This window comes from Heterodontus francisci, chromosome 46 (genome assembly GCF_036365525.1).
Source record: "Heterodontus francisci isolate sHetFra1 chromosome 46, sHetFra1.hap1, whole genome shotgun sequence".
Lineage (NCBI taxonomy): Eukaryota > Metazoa > Chordata > Chondrichthyes > Heterodontiformes > Heterodontidae > Heterodontus > Heterodontus francisci.
In genome coordinates, this window is record NC_090416.1 from 18,022,638 (window position 1) to 18,040,656 (window position 18,019).

Here is an 18,019-nt window from a genome sequence, read left to right on the forward strand (position 1 = left end):
CAAACACTCCCAGGACAGGTACAGCACGGGGGTTAGATACAGAGTAAAGCTCCCTCTACACTGTCCCCATCAAACACTCCCAGGTCAGGTACAGTACGGGGTTAGATACAGAGTAAAGCTCCCTCTACACTGTCCCCATCAAACACTCCCAGGTCAGGTACAGTACGGGGTTAGATACAGAGTAAAGCTCCCTCTCCACTGTCCCCCATCAAACACTCCCAGGACAGGTACAGTACGGGGTTGGCTGCTGCCTAATTGGAGGTGCTGAGTGCATCAACGATGTGCAGCTGACTGTGACTGTGTGCTGGAGGCTGCAGGCTGTGTGACTGCTGCAAGGAGAGAGGCTGAGTATGAAAGGAAGGTTTTTCTATCTATGTTTATTCTGAAAGAAGAAAACAGGAGGCCAAAAGAACTGACAGTTCTTGTGAGTTTGGCTTTTTGAAGGCCTTTCATTGATTGTTGTGGGGAGGGGGAAGGAAGAGACCTGAACACCTTGGGTGGGGTTGTTTGTTTGAACAGGGAGCTTCTGTGATTTAACAATATTGAATAGGAGCTCCCTCCCCACCCCAATGAGCTAGCCTGGGATAGCTGGAGCTGCCCAGGTGAAGAGACTTTCTCTTTACAGTTTCAAACAACACCGGAAGTAGAGTGTGCCTGGGCAGCTTACAGCTGTCCCCAGTGTAGACATCGCAACCCACCCCCCCACCAACTGGAACACCAGCAAAAGGTCTGCCTGAAATAAGATCTGCAAAGAGACTGATTCCTCCTGACCTTCCTCTCCTTCAGCCCCTCTCCCTAGCCATAACCTCCAATATGTGTATTTGTGGGATCATTTGTTATTATTGATTTCCTTTCTTTCCATTTCTATTTTATTCAATGGTGGGTGTGACTCTTCTCCCTCATGGCTCAACAGTCCTCTCCAGTGGGGGGGCCTTCCTATGCTGCAGCAGCTGCTTTTGTGGCCCCGTCACCATTTAAAATCTTAACATCAAAGCATGGGGTGAAGAGTTACACTCATCCTAATATGACTATTGAGGCTTGTGTTAAGGCAATGGCCGTGGTTGTCGGCCCCTCGGGCATTGTGGCAGCCTCAAAGATGTAAGGGAAGGCTGTGTTCTTCCTGAAGACCGAGCGGGCGGTGTCCCTCGCACGGGTACGGGACTCAGCGGGTGGGACTTTCCTGCCAGTGGAGCCTCTGGGGGCCACTGCGCAGCGGATAATGTTGTCGAATGTCCCGCCCTTCATTCCTGATGAGCTCCTCCTCCCCCACCTGCACCAACTGGGGGAGGTAAAGTCAGGGATCACCCCAGTCCCACTCGGACTTTGGGAGAACAGCCTCCGACATGTCTACTCCTTCCGCCGCCAGCTATTTATGCAGCTGGCGTGGGAGAAGGTCTTGGAGGGCCATTTCAGTGTGGAGTTCCAGGGGATGGCCGACCGCGTCTTCTGGACCTCGAACGGGGCACGGTGCCATGTATGCAAGGAGGTGGGGCACGTTCGTAAGAACTGCCCCAACCTCCCAGCCGCCAACTCCACCTCGGCAGCCCAGTGTGGTGTTACTGCACCTCCTACCACTTCCCCCACACATCCTACAGACACCACTTAGTCGGTTCCGGAGGCTGTGGTTTTCATGACCTCCAGCAGGGAGGGGAGTGACCGTCTGAGTGGAAGGAAGATGCGAAGAAGGGATAAAGACCGAGAGGTGGGTCCCCTGGATATGACATAACCCGAGCCTGAGCTCAGCCCAAAGCCCGTTCCCAGGGAATCCACCTGTCCCAGGGCTGGGCTCAGGCCCAGGGTAACCAAAAAAAAAAGGAGGGTGCAGAGGCGGAGGCCTCTGATGACATGGAGGTCTCTGAGCCTCTGCGCCCCAGTGGCAAAAAGAGGAGAAGGCACCCCCCACGGATGTAACACAGGTCCCTGAGATGCAGGGCCCATCTGTTGGAGGGGAGCTGTCTCCTGGTTCGGGTCCCCAGGTTTCCCCTGCCACCACCATCATCAAGGCTGCAAAATCTGGGCAGGAGCTCCCTACCCCTCAGGATGGAGGGGAGGGGGAGACCCTTGTACATGCAGCCCTTCCTGAAGGAGAAGTGGAGTCTTCCTTGTGGTGGGGGAGTCTGGGAACGCTCCTGGAGGACCCTCCCATTCTGCCACTGGGACGGGTGCCCTGAGTGGAAGGGAGGGCGAGGCCCCAAAGGGACGGCCCTCCCAGCTAAAACCCACGTCTACCCAGGATGAATATGATCCAGTTATCGTTGAAAATGATGCCCCGTCCGCTGGGCCTGTGGGGGCTGGCGAGGCGGGAGATGGCCTCCTCTCTCCACCTCCGGTCTCATTTCCAGCTGGATTTCTGGAGTTGGGAACTTCCGTCTCCCCTGGACCACTCATTGGACAGGGGACGGAGGTGGATGGGGGGTCCTGAACCACTGGCGCCCATAGGCTCCAGTTCCATTCTAGAACCCAGAGAGGACTCCTCCGCCATCGATCCTGGGGTGGGATTGTGACGGAGGTGGGACCAGCTGGCGCAGCCGCGACGTCCGCCCCACAGTGAGTGGTGGGTGTGTTGGCCACTGGCGGTGATGACCCGGAGGAGGATGGGGGCTCGATGTGGGGCACAGAGGACGATTTTGATTCCTTCGCCAGTCAGGTGGTGGAGTCCCTCGTGCCTCCCGCCAAGTCTCCTCTCATCCTCATGGCGGATCTCCGGGATTTCCTCGCGGTATGCAGGGGGGTTGCTGCAATAAAGTTCAGCTGGCCCTTGGCCGTGGGTCGAATCTGGCGCTGATCATCAGTCCGTCCGTGCCGCCCTCAAGAAAGTGTGGAAGGGCACAGGCGTGAAACTGGTGGAGAAGCGCCAATTTAATGCGTTCCTCAATGGGTTGTTGGGGGAGTGGAAAGCCAGGTACACTTCCACTCCCTCCTCACAGTGAGGTGTTGATGATGGTTTTTAAGTACCTTTGACATGAAGATAACCATCGCCAGCCTCAACATCAACGGCAGCAGAGGGTCTCACTGCAGATTTCACAATCTCTCAGTCCTTAGGGATGGGAGATATGCAATGAGCATTCTGCAGGAAACCCACACTGTTCTGGGAGACAAAGTCACCTGGCTCCTGGAGTGGCAGGGTGGGGTCCACATGAGTCACCTCACCCATATTTCTAGTGGGGTGGCTATCTTTTTGGCCCCAACATTTTAGCCGGAGATCTTGGGGATCAAGGAGCTAGTGCCAGGCCGTTTGCTCCACCTCGCCGTTCACCTGGGTAGCGTGCCGCTCCACTTTGTGAACGTGTATGCACCCAGGCCCAGCGCGTTGCAAGCGCGCTTCTTTGAAGAAGTGTCCGCTCTCTTGAGCTCCGTCAATAGCAGCGAGTACATCATCCTCAGGGTGGGGGGGGGGGGGGGGGGATTTTAACTGTACCTTCAAGATGGGGGATTGCTCCGGTCCCCAGCGCGGCCAAGCGTCAGTGGAGAAGTTGAGGGAACTGCTCAGCTCCCTCAACTTGGACGTCTGGCGGAATCTCCATCCCGACTCCAGCGGCTTCACATGGAGGTGGAGTATCCCGAATCGATCGCCTCTACATTTCACAGGCGTACGTCTCCCGCATCTCGGCGGCCTCCATGCGGCTGGTGCCATGTTCGGACCGCCACCTGGTGTGGACGGAGTTCCACTCCGCATGCGGGTGGGGTCGGCGTACAGGCACTTTAACAACCGGCTGCTGGAGGACGAGCGATTCCAGGACTCATTCCGTCTGGGTCGACTGGAGAAGGAAGCAGGGGGGCTTCCCCTCCTTGAAGCTATGGTGGGATGTCGGCAAGATTCACATCCGTGTATTCTGTCAGGAGTACGCAAAGGGGTCGACCAAGAGGCGGGAAGCCGAGATCGGGCGCCTAGAGAGGGAGGTGCTCGACTTGGAGTCCCGCCTCGGTCATGCCATCGTGGACCTGGCTCTGTGGCAGGCGTATAAAGAGAAGAAGGGCGCGCTGAGGGACTTGAAGCTCATAGGGTCCCGAGGCGCGTAAGTGAGGTCACAGATCCAGATCCTGGAAGATTTGGACCGCGCTTCGCCCTTCTTCTACTCGCTGGAAAAATGGCAGGGGGTCCATAAGCAACTCATTGAGCTGCTGGCCGACGACGGATCCTCCATCACAGATCCAGAGGGAATGGGTCTCCTGGTCCGTACCTATTACAGTGCGTTGTTCTCTCCAGATCCATCCAGTGAGGACGCGCGCAGAGTTTTGTGGGAGGACCTGCCGAAGGTCAGCCCAGAGGGCGCTGAAGGATTGGAGGCTCCGCTCACGTTGGCGGAGCTGACTGGCGCCCTCCACCAGCTCTCGAGGAGCAAATCCCCGGGGCTGGACGACTGATCGTGGAGTTCCTCAGGGCGTTCTGGGACGTCCTGGGGGAAACACTCTCGTGGCGCCGGGCGGTCATTGTCCTGCTGCCGAAGAGGGGTGATCTCCGACTGCTTAAAAACTGGCGTCCGGTCTCCCTCCTCAGCACGGATTATATGATTTTTGCCCGGGCTATGTCTACCTGCCTGGGCTCCGTGCTGGCCCACATGATCCACCCCGACCAGTCCTACACGGTCCCGGGCCGGTTCATCCAGGACAACATCCACCTGATCCGAGACCTGATCCATCTTTCCCAGAGGACTGGTCAGTCGGTCGCCTTTCTCTCCCTCGATCAGGAGAAGGTGTTCGACAGAGTGGATCACGAAAACCTTTTCGGCACTCTGTGCGCATTCGAACTCGGGCCAAAATGCAGCCCGGATCCGACTTTTATATGCTTCCACAGAGTGTCTAGGCAAGGTTAACAGGTCCTTGATGGCGCCCCTTCGCTTTGGGAGAGCAGTGCATCAGGGATGCCCCATGTCCGGCTCATTGTATACCATCTGCGTGGAGCCGTTCCTGTGACTGCTTCGCAGGAGGTTGACGGGATTGGCTCTGCGCGAGCCGGCCATGTGGGTCGTCCTCTCGGCTTATGCCGATGACATGCTCCTCGCGGTCACAGATCCCGTTGATTTGCGGAGAATGTGTGACTGCCAGCAGACCTTTTTTTCCGCGTCCTCCATGAGGATCAATTGGGAGAAATGTTCCGGACTCCTGATGGGTCAGTGGCAGGTGGACTCCCTATCGGAGGAGTTAAGACCTTTTGTGTGGAGCATCACGCACCATCTCTATCTGGGAGTCCACCTTAGCCCCGCTGAGGAAGCCTGGCCGGCAAACTGGCAGGAGTTGGAGGCGAAAGTCACCGCTCGGCTGGGGCGCTGGACAGGACTGCTCAGACTGCTTTCCTACAGGGGCCGAGTGTTGGTCATAAACCAACTGGTGGCCTCCATGCTGTGGTACCGGTTGGTCACTTTGGCCCCGCCCCCTGCATTTGCCACCAAGATCCAGAAGAAACTTGTCGATTACTTCTGGAGCAAGAGGAAACACTGGGTCTCTGCCATGATCTTGAGTCTCCCGATCAAGGAGGGCGGCCAGTCACTCGTGTGCGTCCGTATCCAGGATGCAACTCTCCGCCTTCGGACCCTGCAGAGATACCTGTACGTCGAGCGTCCTCCCAGATGGTGTGCGCTGGCGACATATTTTTTCCACAAGTGTCACTGCTTTCAAGACGACACGCAGCTCCCGGCAGAGACCGTTCGCCGCCCGTCACTGCGGGTGATGAGGGGGCTTGGGAGTGCAGAGCACTCCCGGCCGAGTTGACCCCCCGCTCGGCCAGAACTGCTCATTGGACCCAGGGCCCGAAACCCTCCTCGGGAGCTGGTCCTGCACAACCCGAGCTGCCTCTCGGAAATGCCCTCTGTGCCATTCCAATCGGCACGGAGGTGTTTCCTGTACGGGCTGCTCCTGCACACTCTCCACTTCCTCGCCATCGTCAGCCAGCCGGACACGCCCTGATGGTCTGTGTCACCACCTGGCAGCGAGGGGAAACCCCGGTGGAGGTCTCTCTACGCGGGAGTCCTCTCCCTTTACATCAGGGACCTGGGGTGGAGAGTGTTGCACAGGGCAGTCCCGTGCAATAGACTGTTAAGTAGGTTCACGGACTCCCAGGCCACCTGTAATTTCTGTGGCCTGGACGAATCCGTGTTCCACTTGTATATAGAGTGTGTGAGGTTTTAGCCCCTCTTTAACTATTTAAAGGGGCTGTTCCTCAAGTTTTGGCTGCACTTCAGTCCCAAGCTCCTGATCTTTGGGCACCCGGTGCGGAGGGGCTTGGGCCGGGAGGAGGATCTCCTCGTCGGTCTGCTCCTGGGCCTGGCCAAGGTGGCAATTCACAGGTCCAGGCTGCGGGCCGTCGGGGGGGGCGGCTGGGCGTCCCCTCTTCCGCGGTTACGTTCGTGCCCGGGTGGCCCTGGAGAAGGAGCATGCAGTGTCCGCTGGCACACTTGAGGCCTTCTGCGACTGGTAGGCACCGCAGGGACTGGAGTGCATCGTCGCCGCCAAGAATGGCATTTTAATTTGAGTTTTTGGTTTATATATTTGTTTTAAATAAAGTTATTTTTAAGATGTATATAAAGGGGGCCTGAGGAATAAAGGCCACCTTCAAAAAAAAAAAGGGGGAAAAAAACACGTTAAGGTACAGAGTAAAACTCCCTCTACATTGTCCCCATCAAACACTCCCAGTGTTACGATTCTTACCATTTCCCACTTGTGTGAGATTGGCACTCACTGTTGAATTTTTTTTATTCATTTATGGGATATGGGTGTCAGTGGCTATGCCAGCATTTATTGCTCATCCCTAATTGCCCTCGAGAAGGTGGTGGTGAGCTGCCTTCTTGAACCGTTACAGTGCATGTGAGGTAGGTATACCCACAGTGCTGTTAGGAAGGGAGTTTCAGGATTTTGACCCAGCGACAGTGAAAGAACGGCGATATAGTTCCAAGTCAGGATGGTGTGTGACTTGGAGGGGAACTTGCAGGTAGGGATGTTCCCATGCATCTGCTGCTCTTGTCCTTCGAGGTGAGAGAGGTTGCGGGTTTGGAAGGTGCTGTCTAAGGAGCCTTGGTGTGTTGCTGCACTGCATCTTGTAGATGGTACACACTGCTGCCACTGTGTGTCGGTGGTGGAGGGAGTGAATGTTTGTGGATGGTGTGCCAATCAAGCGGGCTGCTTTGTTCTGGATGGTGTTGAGCATCTTGAGTGTTGTTGGAGCTGCACCCATCCAGGCAAGTGGAGAGTATTCCGTCACACTCCTGACATGTGTCTTGTAGATGGTGGACAGGCTTTGGGGAGTCAGGAGGTGAGTTACTCGCTGCAGGATTCCTAGCCTCTGACCTGCTCTTGTAGCCACGGTATTTATATGGCTTCTCCAGTTCACTTTCTGGTCAATGGTAACCCCTAGGGTGTTGATAGTGGGAGATCCAGCGATGGTAATGCCATTGAATGTCAAGGGGAGATGGTTAGATTCTCTCTTGTTGGAGATGGTCATTGCCTGGCACTTGTGTGGAGCAAATGTTACTTGCCACTTATCAGCCCAAGCCTGGATATTGTCCAGGCCTTGCTGCATTTCTACACGGACTGTTTCAGTATTTGAGGAGTTGCGAATGGTGCTGAACATTGTGCAATCATCAACAAACATCCCTATTTCTGACCTTATTATTGAAGGAAGGTCATTGATGAAGCAGCTGAAGATGGTTGGGCCTACTACCCTGAGGAATTCCTGTAGTGAGGTCCTGGAGCTCAGATGATTGACCTCCAACAACCACAACCATCTTCCTTTGCGCTAGGTATGACTCCAACCAGCAGAGAGTTTTCCTCCTGATTCCCATTGACCTCAGTTTTGCTAGGGCTCCTTGATGCCATACTCGGTCAAATGCTGCCTTGATGTCAAGGGCAGTCACTCTCACCTCAGCTCTCGAGTTCAGTTCTTTTGTCCACGTTTGAACCAAGGCTGTAATGAGGTCAGGAGCTGAGTGGCCCTGGCGGAACCCAAGCTGAGCATCACTGAGCAGGTTATTGCTGAGCAAGTGCTGCTTGATGGCACTATTGATGACACTTTCCATCACTTTGCTGATGATTGAGAGTAGGCTGATGGGGCGGTAATTGGCCGGGTTGGACTTGTCCTGCTTTTTCTGTACAGGACATACAGGACATTGGGGGTAGCTTTCTGCTGCAGGTCTGTGGACTGGGATTGTGACTACCCCAAACCTGCAGGATGATCCCCACCCCAGCGAGAAGAGAGTTGAGCCAGTCTCTGAGTGTATATGAACCCAGGTCTCTGGTGTACAGGACATCTGTGTAACTCACTACACCACCCAATATGTTGGACACATTTGAAACCACAATCAGACAACTGCAATTTTCATTTAGATCATAAGAAATAGGAGCAGGAGTAGACCATATGGCCCTTGAGCCTGCTCCGCCATTTAATATGATCATAGCTGAATTTCTGCCTCAACACCACTTTCCCGCCCACTCCCCTTGATTCTTGGAGAGATCGAAAATCTATCCATCTCAGCCTTGAATATACTCAACCACTGAGCATCCACAGCTATCTGGGGTAGAGAATTCAAAAGATTCACAACCCTCTGAGTAAAGAAATCTCTCCACATCTCAGTCCCAAATCATCAACCCCCTTATCCTGAGGCTGTACCTGTGTTCCAGATTCTCTCTTGTGCCTACCCTGTCAAGCCCCTTCAGAATCTTGTACGTTTCAATGAGATCACCTCTCATTCTTCTAAGCTCCAGAGAGCATAGGCCCAATTTACTCAGCCTCTCATCATACGACAACCCTCTCATCTCAGGAATCAGTCCAGTGAACCTTCGCTGTACCGCTTCCAAGGCAAGTATATTCCTTAGATGTGAAGACTCCAGGTGCGGTCTCACTAAAGCCCTATACAATTGTAGCAAGGCTTCCTTGTTCTTGTACTCCAGTCCCATTACATCACATTATAAATTACTAAATGTCCCAGGATGGTTCACAGCGGAGAAACAGTGAGTAGCTGAATATGGTGCAAATGCATTCACTAAGTTCTGAGCTGACCTCTCTTGCCTCTGAGACAGAAGATCATGTGTTTGAGCCCTGCTCCTGAGACCCGAGTGCAAAATCCAGGCTGACACTCCCCAGTGCAGTACTGAGGGAGCACTGCACTCTCATCGGCGAGGTGCACTCTCATTTTTTAATGAGGTGCTAAACTAAGCCCCCATCTGCACTCTCAGGTGGATGTAAAAGATCCCACACCACTCCTTCAAAGCAAAGCAGGGGAGTTCTTCCTGGTGTCCTGGCCAATATTTATCTGTCAACCAACAGACTATATGATCTAACAACAAAGTATCTGGTCGTGACCACATTGCCGTTTGTGGGAGCCTGCTGCGTGCAAATTGGCTGTCGTGCTTCCTAATTTACAACAGCAACAACACTTCAAAAAAAAAACAGTAAAGCGCTTTGGGACGTCCTGAAATTGCGAAAGGCGCTATAGAAATGCGAGAGAAGCAACAAACGAAAGGGGGTTACGGAGGGGAGTGGCAGGAGGCCATTCGACAGACGATGGAGCACAGAGTGGGTGAGTGGCTGCACGGGAGTGGAGTGGCTTGGATGTAGGTGAACAGGAAGCTAGAGAGGAGAAATTAACGGAAATGAAAGAGTGTGTGGAACAGTCGAGGCCCACGTTATATTAACAATCATTTGTGCCAGGAATACTAATTTGCTCAGCCGACCCTGTTTCACATCCCCCATTCCAGCAATGAAATCGAATTGGATTTCTGGCAAAAGGAGGCCCGAGAACTGGCTGTAATAAACAGGCAATAAACTGGAAATGAAGGCACTTCACAGTTTATCCGACATCTGCCTCGGCCCACGGGAGGCCAGAAACATCTTTTAAAATCTCACAGCTCTCCTGGCACCTGAACTGCTTAAAGGGAGTGAGGGGCTGGGCCGCACAAACTGGTTGGGGTGGGAGAGGGTTGTCCCAGTCGGCACTGACTCGACTATTCCAACCCTCTCCTGGCCGGCCTCCTACCTTCCGTAAACTTGAGCTCATCCAAACTTCTGCTGCCTCGTATCCTAATTCGCACCAAATCCCAGTCACCCATCACCACACCCACCCACCCGCCAACCCTTGCTCACTGACCTGCACTGGCTCCCAGTCCAGCAATGCCTCAATTTCAAAATTCTCATCTCATGGTGAAATCCCTCAAAGGCCTCACTGCCCCTGCCCCACTCCCAATTATCTCTGTAACCTCCTCCAGCCTGACAGTCCTCTGAGATATCTGCGCTCCTCTAAATTTGTTCTCGTTTATCCTCTATTTCCATCGCTCTGCCATTCAGCCTTCAACTGCATAGGACCTAAACTCTCGAATTCCCTCCCTAAATCTCTCCACCTCACTCACCTCCTTCAAGATGTTCCTTAAGACCATCTCTTTGACCAAGTGTCATCTGTCCTAGCATCTCCTTATGTGGCTTGGTGTCATATTTTATCTAATTATGCTTCGGTGAAGCACCTTGGCACGTGTTACTATGTTCAAGGTACTGTATAAATGTAAATGGTTATTGTTGAGTGGAGGGGGCGGGGAGTACAATTAGTCTCAATGTACCTGGATTAGGGAGAAGAAAATCAGCCAAAGTTCCTGCTCCTGATCACTGTCCAATGACCCCTAGGTTAGAGAGAGAGGGGGAAATCAGCCAGGATTCTTGCTCCTGATCACTGTCCAGTGACGCCTCGGTTAGAGAAAAGGGGAAATCAACCAGGGTTCCTGCTCCTAATCACTGTCCAATGACTCCTGGGTTAGAGAGAGGGGAAATCAGCCAGGGTCCTACTCCTGATCACTGTCCAGTCACTCCTGGGTTAGAGAGAGAGGGGAAATCAGCCAGGGTTCCTGCTCCTGATCACTGTCCAGTCACTCCTGGGTTAGAGAGAGAGGGGAAATCAGCCAGGGTTCCTGCTCCTGATCACTGTCCAGTGACTCCTGGGTTAGAGAGAGGGGAAATCAGCCAGGGTTCCTGCTCCTGATCACTGTCCAGTGACTCCTAGGTTAGAGAGAGGGGAAATCAGCCAGGGTTCCTGCTCCTGATCACTGTCCAGTTACGCCTCGGTTCGAGAAAAGGGGAAATCAACCAGGGTTCCTGCTCCTAATCACTGTCCAATGACTCCTGGGTTAGAGAGAGGGGAAATCAGCCAGGGTTCCTACTCCTAATCACTGTCCAATGACTCCTGGGTTAGAGAAAGGGGAAATCAGCCAGGGTTCCTGCTCCTGATCACTGTCCAGTGACTCCTAGGTTAGAGAGAGGGGAAAATCAGCCAGGGTTCCTACTCCTAATCACTGTCCAGTGACTCCTAGGTTAGAGAGAGGGGAAATCAGCCAGGGTTCCTGCTCCTGATCACTGTCCAATGACTCCTGGGTTAGAGAAAGGGGAAATCAGCCAGGGTTCCTACTCCTGATATAAAAGCAAAATACTGCGGATGCTGGAAATCTGAAATAAAAACAAGAAATGCTGGAATATCTCAGCAGGTCTGGCGGAACCCGAAGAAGGGTCACTGACCCGAAACGTTAACTCTGCTTCTCTTTCCACAGATGCTGCCAGACCTGCTGAGTGATTCCAGCATTTCTTGTTTTTATTCCTACTCCTGATCACTGTCCAGTGACTCCTGGGTTAGAGAAAGGGGAAATCAGCCAAGGTTCCTGCTCCTGATCACTGACCAGTGACTCCTGGGTTAGAGAGAGGGGGAAATCAGCCAGGGTTCCTGCTCCTGTTCCCTGACCAGTGACCCCTGGGTTAGAGAGGGGGGAAATCAGCCAAGGTTCCTGCTCCTGATCACTGTCCAGTGACTCCTGGGTTAGAGAAAGGGGAAATCAGCCAAGGTTCCTGCTCCTGATCACTGTCCAGTGACTCCTGGGTTAGAGAGAGAGAGAGGGGGAAATCAGCCAGGGTTCCTGTTCCTGATCACTGTCCAGTGACTCCTGGGTTAGAGAGAGGGGGAAATCAGCCAAGGTTCCTGCTCCTGATCACTGTCCAGTGACTCCTGGGTTAGAGAGAGAGAGAGGGGGAAATCAGCCAGGGTTCCTGTTCCTGATCACTGTCCAGTGACTCCTGGGTTAGAGAGAGAGAGAGGGGGAAATCAGCCAGGGTTCCTGTTCCTGATCACTGTCCAGTGACCCCTGCTGGAAGATGCGGGAGTGGGAAGAGAAGCCACTGCAGGAGATTCTCCGGCTACAACTGGATAGATAGGAATACATACGGACATACGAATGGAATGGAACCAGGATAGGGGCAGACCCAGCCAGCTGAACAAAACAGTTGAAAGAGCATGGTGTGGCTAGATGTGCCAAAAGCTGAGTAACTGGGAGGGACCGGACACTAGCTGGAGAAACGCCCCACACCACAGGAACCATCCTCCAGAGACTGAAATTTAGAACTCATGGGAGGATACCCATAGCAGGATTTTTAAACTGAGACATCTGGAGATTGCACGACCCTGCTCAAGGATCTTTAATTCAAAGCAAGTCACACCCTCTGGAGATGCACAGCTCTCTCAATGGAAATATATCGATCCAACCTCACACCAACAGCCATGGTGGACCCACAGTTCAACAAATTGAACCCGACTTCCCATAGACCATGTCCCAGCAACGTACCGTGGAGTTTTAATTAAAACACATTGTGCTCAGCTCCCAGAGGGGCTGTCATGCAGAGCTTCTTGTGAATTCAATTTAGTTGAGAGGCACAACCCTCAATCACTGCGAGTGAAGGTCAAACTACTTGTTGCATATGAAGCAGCAATTGGGGAGACTCCCTACTATCGATATGCCTTGCTTTGCTTTATGACCAGAGGCTTTACTGCAGTTAATGAAAGATAAGACTTGCCTTTCCCATCCTCAGAATATCAAAAGATCTTGCCAGCCAATAATAACACCAACTTGCATCAATATAGCTCCAAGATAGCCAATAAATTACTTTTCAGAACATTGTCTCTGGCGTTAGGTGGACAAACACTGCAGCCAATTTCTGCATAGCAAGATCCCACAAATAGCTGTGTGATACAGACAGGCAAGAAGTCCCCCGTGCTTCTTTGAATTATCATTTACATCCACCTCAACAGGCAGTTGGAGTTTCAGTTTAATGTCTCATCTGAAAGACAGAAACTCCGACAATGCAGCATTCCCTCAGTACTGCACGTCTGACAATGCAGCACTCCCTCAGTACTGCCCCTCTGGCATGGCAGAGCCCCCTCACTGCTGCCCCTCCGACAGTCCAGTGCTCCCTCAGTACTGAATCTCCAACAGTGCAGCCCTCCCTCAGCACTGACCCTCCGACAGCGCAGTGCTCCCTCCATACTGACCCTCTGACAGGATGGCGCTCGCTCAGTGCTGCCCCTCTGACAGTGCAGCGCTCCCTTGGTCCTTCACTGTGCGTTTCAGAAGGTTTATGGGCTCAGATGTTGGTGTGAATAGCAGGTGATGAGAAGTTCTGTCTGACATGAAGTGTTGACAAAGGTACATCAAGTAACAAGTCTCCGTAAAGGGAAATTTCTCGAGATTCTTATGATCTGGAATGGGCTGCCTGAACGGGCGGTGGAAGCAGAATCAACAGTAACTTCCAATCGGGGAAGGGTACAAATTTGCACAGCTGTGGGGAAAGAGGAGAATGGGACTTTGAAAGAGCCAGCACAGGCACGATGAGCTGAGTGGCCTCATTCTGTGCTGTATCATTCTGCGAGGAAATTCTATTAGTGGCAGCCAGTCCCAGCTCACAGATAACCTGTACAGTAACAAAAGCATTTACATAAAGCACCGTGAATATCATGAATGGCCCAGAACATTTCAAAAGAGTTGGGCCAAGTGACCAGTGCAAGGAATGGGGTGGGGGGGGGGGGGCGTGGGGGAAGAGGGGGAAAGCTGTATCCAGATTGGTTTGAACACTGAGTTCCGATTTCTGTGGTGACCTGACAGTCAGTAACAGCTGTTCGCCCTGGCATGACTCTCGGACAGCTGGTGTGGATGGTTTCAGGCTGGAATTTTGTGGGTGGAGGAGCTGCTTGTCTGACCTCTTCTCCCGACACAGGAGCCTTGAAAGCTTGATGGGTGATGCTGAGAGTGGAGTGGTAATTCTGAGCGCATGGAGACGCCCGATCATGAGCGGGCAATTGTGGGGGCAGGCGGTGTCCCCAGGTGGTGCGATCTCACCCAGTGCCTGCCTGGCACCTGCCCACAACCTCAATTTGAGTGATTGCATTCAATGTCCGTGGGGGGTATTTGACCGCGGGAGCCATCACGGTTGATCCCGATGTCACCTGACACCAGGACAGTTTCCGATCAGGACTCACTGAGTCGCGATCAGGAGCAAGAGCTCTGACTGATCTTTTCTCCCTGTTACTAAATCAAAGGTGAGGTGTGCGAAGGCAAACTTTATCTTTATTTGACCTCAGAATGTGGGTATTGCTGGAAAGACTGGCATTTATTGCCTATCCCAAGTTGCCCCTTGAGAACGTAGTCATGACCGGCTGCAGTCTGTGTGGTGAATGTACTCCCACAGTGCTGTTAGGTAGGGAGTTCCAGGATTTTGACTCAGCTATGATAGAGGAAGAGAACAACTAGTATATATTCCAAATCAGGATGGTTCGAGTGTTGGAAGGAATCTTGGAGGTGGTGGTGTTCACACAATGACAGCTGCCCTTCTCCTTCTCAGTAGTAGAGGTGGAAGGTGAGGGTTCCAAAGTCTGTTCAAAATTATGGAGGGTTTTGATAAAGTAGAGAGGGAGAAACTGTTTCCACTAGCAGGAGGGTCAATAACCAGAGGACACAGATTGAAGGTGACTGGCAAACGCACCAGAGGGGAGATGAGGAAACTTTTTTTTACACTGTGAGTTGTTACAGTCTGGAATGCACTGCCTGGAAGGAGGGAGGGGGGGGGGAACTGGATAAATAATTATGAAGGAAAAATTTGCAGGGCTATGGGAATAGAGTGTTGTGGGGACTAATTAGGTAGCACATACAACGAGCTGACACAGGTGAGATGGGCCGAATGGCCTCCTTTCTATGAACTAATTGTAACAGCCTCCTAGCTGAAATCAGCCAACTCACCAAAGACTGGGGAACAAACCTGGGGTCTTCCCAGTCTGTGTGGCTCAGCACCACACTGGTTGGTGTACTGTCAACACTGATCTTGTTTTGCTCTCTCCGTGTGTCCTTGATGACTGGAACGTGAGCCACTGGTCGGAGCGGGGAATACCCACCATTGCTAATCTCTCCCAGCTGATATGTCTTGTTCCAGATATAGCCTGGGAGTCAGGGTAGACAGTGGAATGCACTGAGTCATTGGCTAATGTTACAAGGATAAACTTACTCACACCCCACAGTGCCCAGCAGAGAGGCTGGGCACCTTTCTAAAACTGATCATTGAGAATCCAAGGGTTTGTCCGCTGTCAGGAGTTTTCCAGTGCGTGCTCCCTGCTCTCACTCCACTATCAGGTAGCGGAGCATTTCAGCTGTCGCTGACCTCATCTCTGGAGTCCCTTCCACTATGCGACTGCTTTCCCACGTCTTTTAAAAGCCTCCTTGAACCCATCTCCTCGACAGTGTAAAATTCCATCATCCCTTCTTACTTTTCTACTCCTGTTCTGTGGGCATTTATGGCCCACACCTTATTGCACAGAGAACGATGGAAATAACCTGCATTTAAACAATGTCTTTCACAGACAATTTTTGAAGGGCAGTCACTGTCACAAGCCACAGTCCTAGGCTGCAGCCTGAACCCTCCAGATGAAATATTGTTGAGGCTCACTTACCATGATCCCAGTCAGCAAGCACACTCCCTTCCCGCAGTAAGTGTTGGGCACCATGTCGCCATATCCGATGGACAGAAAGGTGATGGAGATGAGCCACATCGCCCCCAGAAAGTTACTGGTGACATCCTGGCTATCATGGTACCTGGCAGGACAGACGGAGAACGTTAGGACAACCTCAGGTGGCCCTAAGTGACATAAAGAGAGTTAAAAGACTTTATCACGTTTGAGAAACGGCTCCAAAAAAACTTGACTCCATTTACTTTACCGAAAGACAGACTGGTATTTTTATGGCGCTTTTCAGAACCTGAGTACATCCCGAAGAGCCTTACAGCCAATAATTTCAAGAGTGCAGTCACTGTTGTAATGTAGGAAATGCGGCAGCCAATTTGTGACAGCAAGCTCTCACAAACAGCAATGTGATAATGATTAGGTGAGGTTTTAGTCTCTGAGTCAGAAGATTGTGGCTTCAAGTCCCATTCCAGTGACTTAAACCTATAATCCAGGCAGCATTGAGGGAGGTGCTGACTTTTGGATGAGTTGTTAAACCGAGGCCCTCTCAGATGGAGGTATGAGATGGCACTATTTTGAAGAAAAGCAGGGGAGTTTCTCGCTGGGGCCAATACTTAACGCTCAACCAATATCAGCAAAAGAGATGATCTGGTCATTCTCACATGACTGTTTGTTTCCAGGAGCCTCTCCAGACCCTCTCTCCCCCAACCGTCCCCACTGACTATTCTCCTCAGAGAACCTCAATCTCAGGCATTCCAGCAGAAAATCCGAACACAATCAGATAACGGCAACCCTGTGCCGGTTTGACGTGACATCACATGACGTTCCCACAACAGTCAAACCCAACTAGACAGCCTTAGCCCGAGTGACATAAAAATAGCTTTAAAACCACCTAACAAGGTGAAAAATGGGCACAGTTTTGGTGGCGTGAGTTGACAGATATATATTGCCGTGGACTCTGGGAAGAACTCCCTGCTCTTCAAAATAGTGTGATGGGATCTTTCACATCCATCTGAGAGGGCAGATGTTGCCTTATCTCATCCTCAGTACTGCCCCTCCGACAGTGCAGCACTCCCTCAGTACTGCCCCTCCGACACTGCTGCACTCCCTCAGTACTGACCCTCCGACAGTGCAGCACCCCCTCAGTACTGACCCTCCGACAGTGCAGCACTCCCTCAGTACTGACCCTCCGACAGTGCAGCACTCCCTCAGTACTGACCCTCCGACAGTGCAGCACTCCCTCAGTACTGACCCTCCGACAGTGCAGCACTCCCTCAGTACTGACCCTCCGACAGTGCAGCACTCCCTCAGTACTGACCCTCCGACAGTGCAGCACTCCCTCAGTACTGACCCTCCGACAGTGCAGCACTCCCTCAGTACTGACCCTCCGACAGTGCAGCACTCCCTCAGTACTGACCCTCCGACAGTGCAGCACTCCCTCAGTACTGACCCTCCGACAGTGCAGCACTCCCTCAGTACTGACCCTCCGACAGTGCAGCACTCCCTCAGTACTGACCCTCCGACAGTGCAGCACTCCCTCAGTACTGACCCTCCGACAGTGCAGCACTCCCTCAGTACTGACCCTCCGACAGTGCAGCACTCCCTCAGTACTGACCCTCCGACAGTGCAGCACTCCCTCAGTACTGACCCTCCGACAGTGCAGCACTCCCTCAGTACTGACCCTCCGACAGTGCAGCACTCCCTCAGTACTGACCCTCCGACAGTGCAGCACTCCCTCAGTACTGACCCTCCGACAGTGCAGCACTCCCTCAGTACTGACCCTCCGACAGTGCAGAACTCCCTCAGTACTGACCCTCCGACAGTGCAGAACTCCCTCAGTACTGACCCTCCGACAGTGCAGAACTCCCTCAGTACTGACCCTCCGACAGTGCAGAACTCCCTCAGTACTGACCCTCCGACAGTGCAGAACTCCCTCAGTACTGACCCTCCGACAGTGCAGAACTCCCTCAGTACTGACCCTCCGACAGTGCAGAACTCCCTCAGTACTGACCCTCCGACAGTGCAGAACTCCCTCAGTACTGACCCTCCGACAGTGCAGAACTCCCTCAGTACTGACCCTCCGACAGTGCAGAACTCCCTCAGTACTGACCCTCCGACAGTGCAGAACTCCCTCAGTACTGACCCTCCGACAGTGCAGAACTCCCTCAGTACTGACCCTCCGACAGTGCAGAACTCCCTCAGTACTGACCCTCCGACAGTGCAGCGCTCCCTCAGTACTGACCCTCCGACAGTGCAGCGCTCCCTCAGTACTGACCCTCCGA

General features: G+C 52.7%; 1 protein-coding gene across 5 annotated transcripts in view; it reads right to left on the reverse strand.

Annotated features, from left to right (window-relative positions):
* LOC137356830 (small conductance calcium-activated potassium channel protein 3-like) overlaps nt 1-18,019 on the reverse strand; it is an 81,000-nt gene that overhangs the window by 26,479 nt on the left and 36,502 nt on the right. For all 5 annotated transcript variants that reach the window (XR_010971113.1, XM_068022652.1, XM_068022651.1 and 2 more), the window contains exon 4: nt 15,729-15,870. Coding sequence is in view for 4 of the 5 variants with exons in the window: in XM_068022652.1 (XP_067878753.1) it covers nt 15,729-15,870 (142 nt within the window). In the remaining variant the exon portion in view is untranslated. The remainder of the gene's footprint in view (nt 1-15,728; nt 15,871-18,019) is intronic.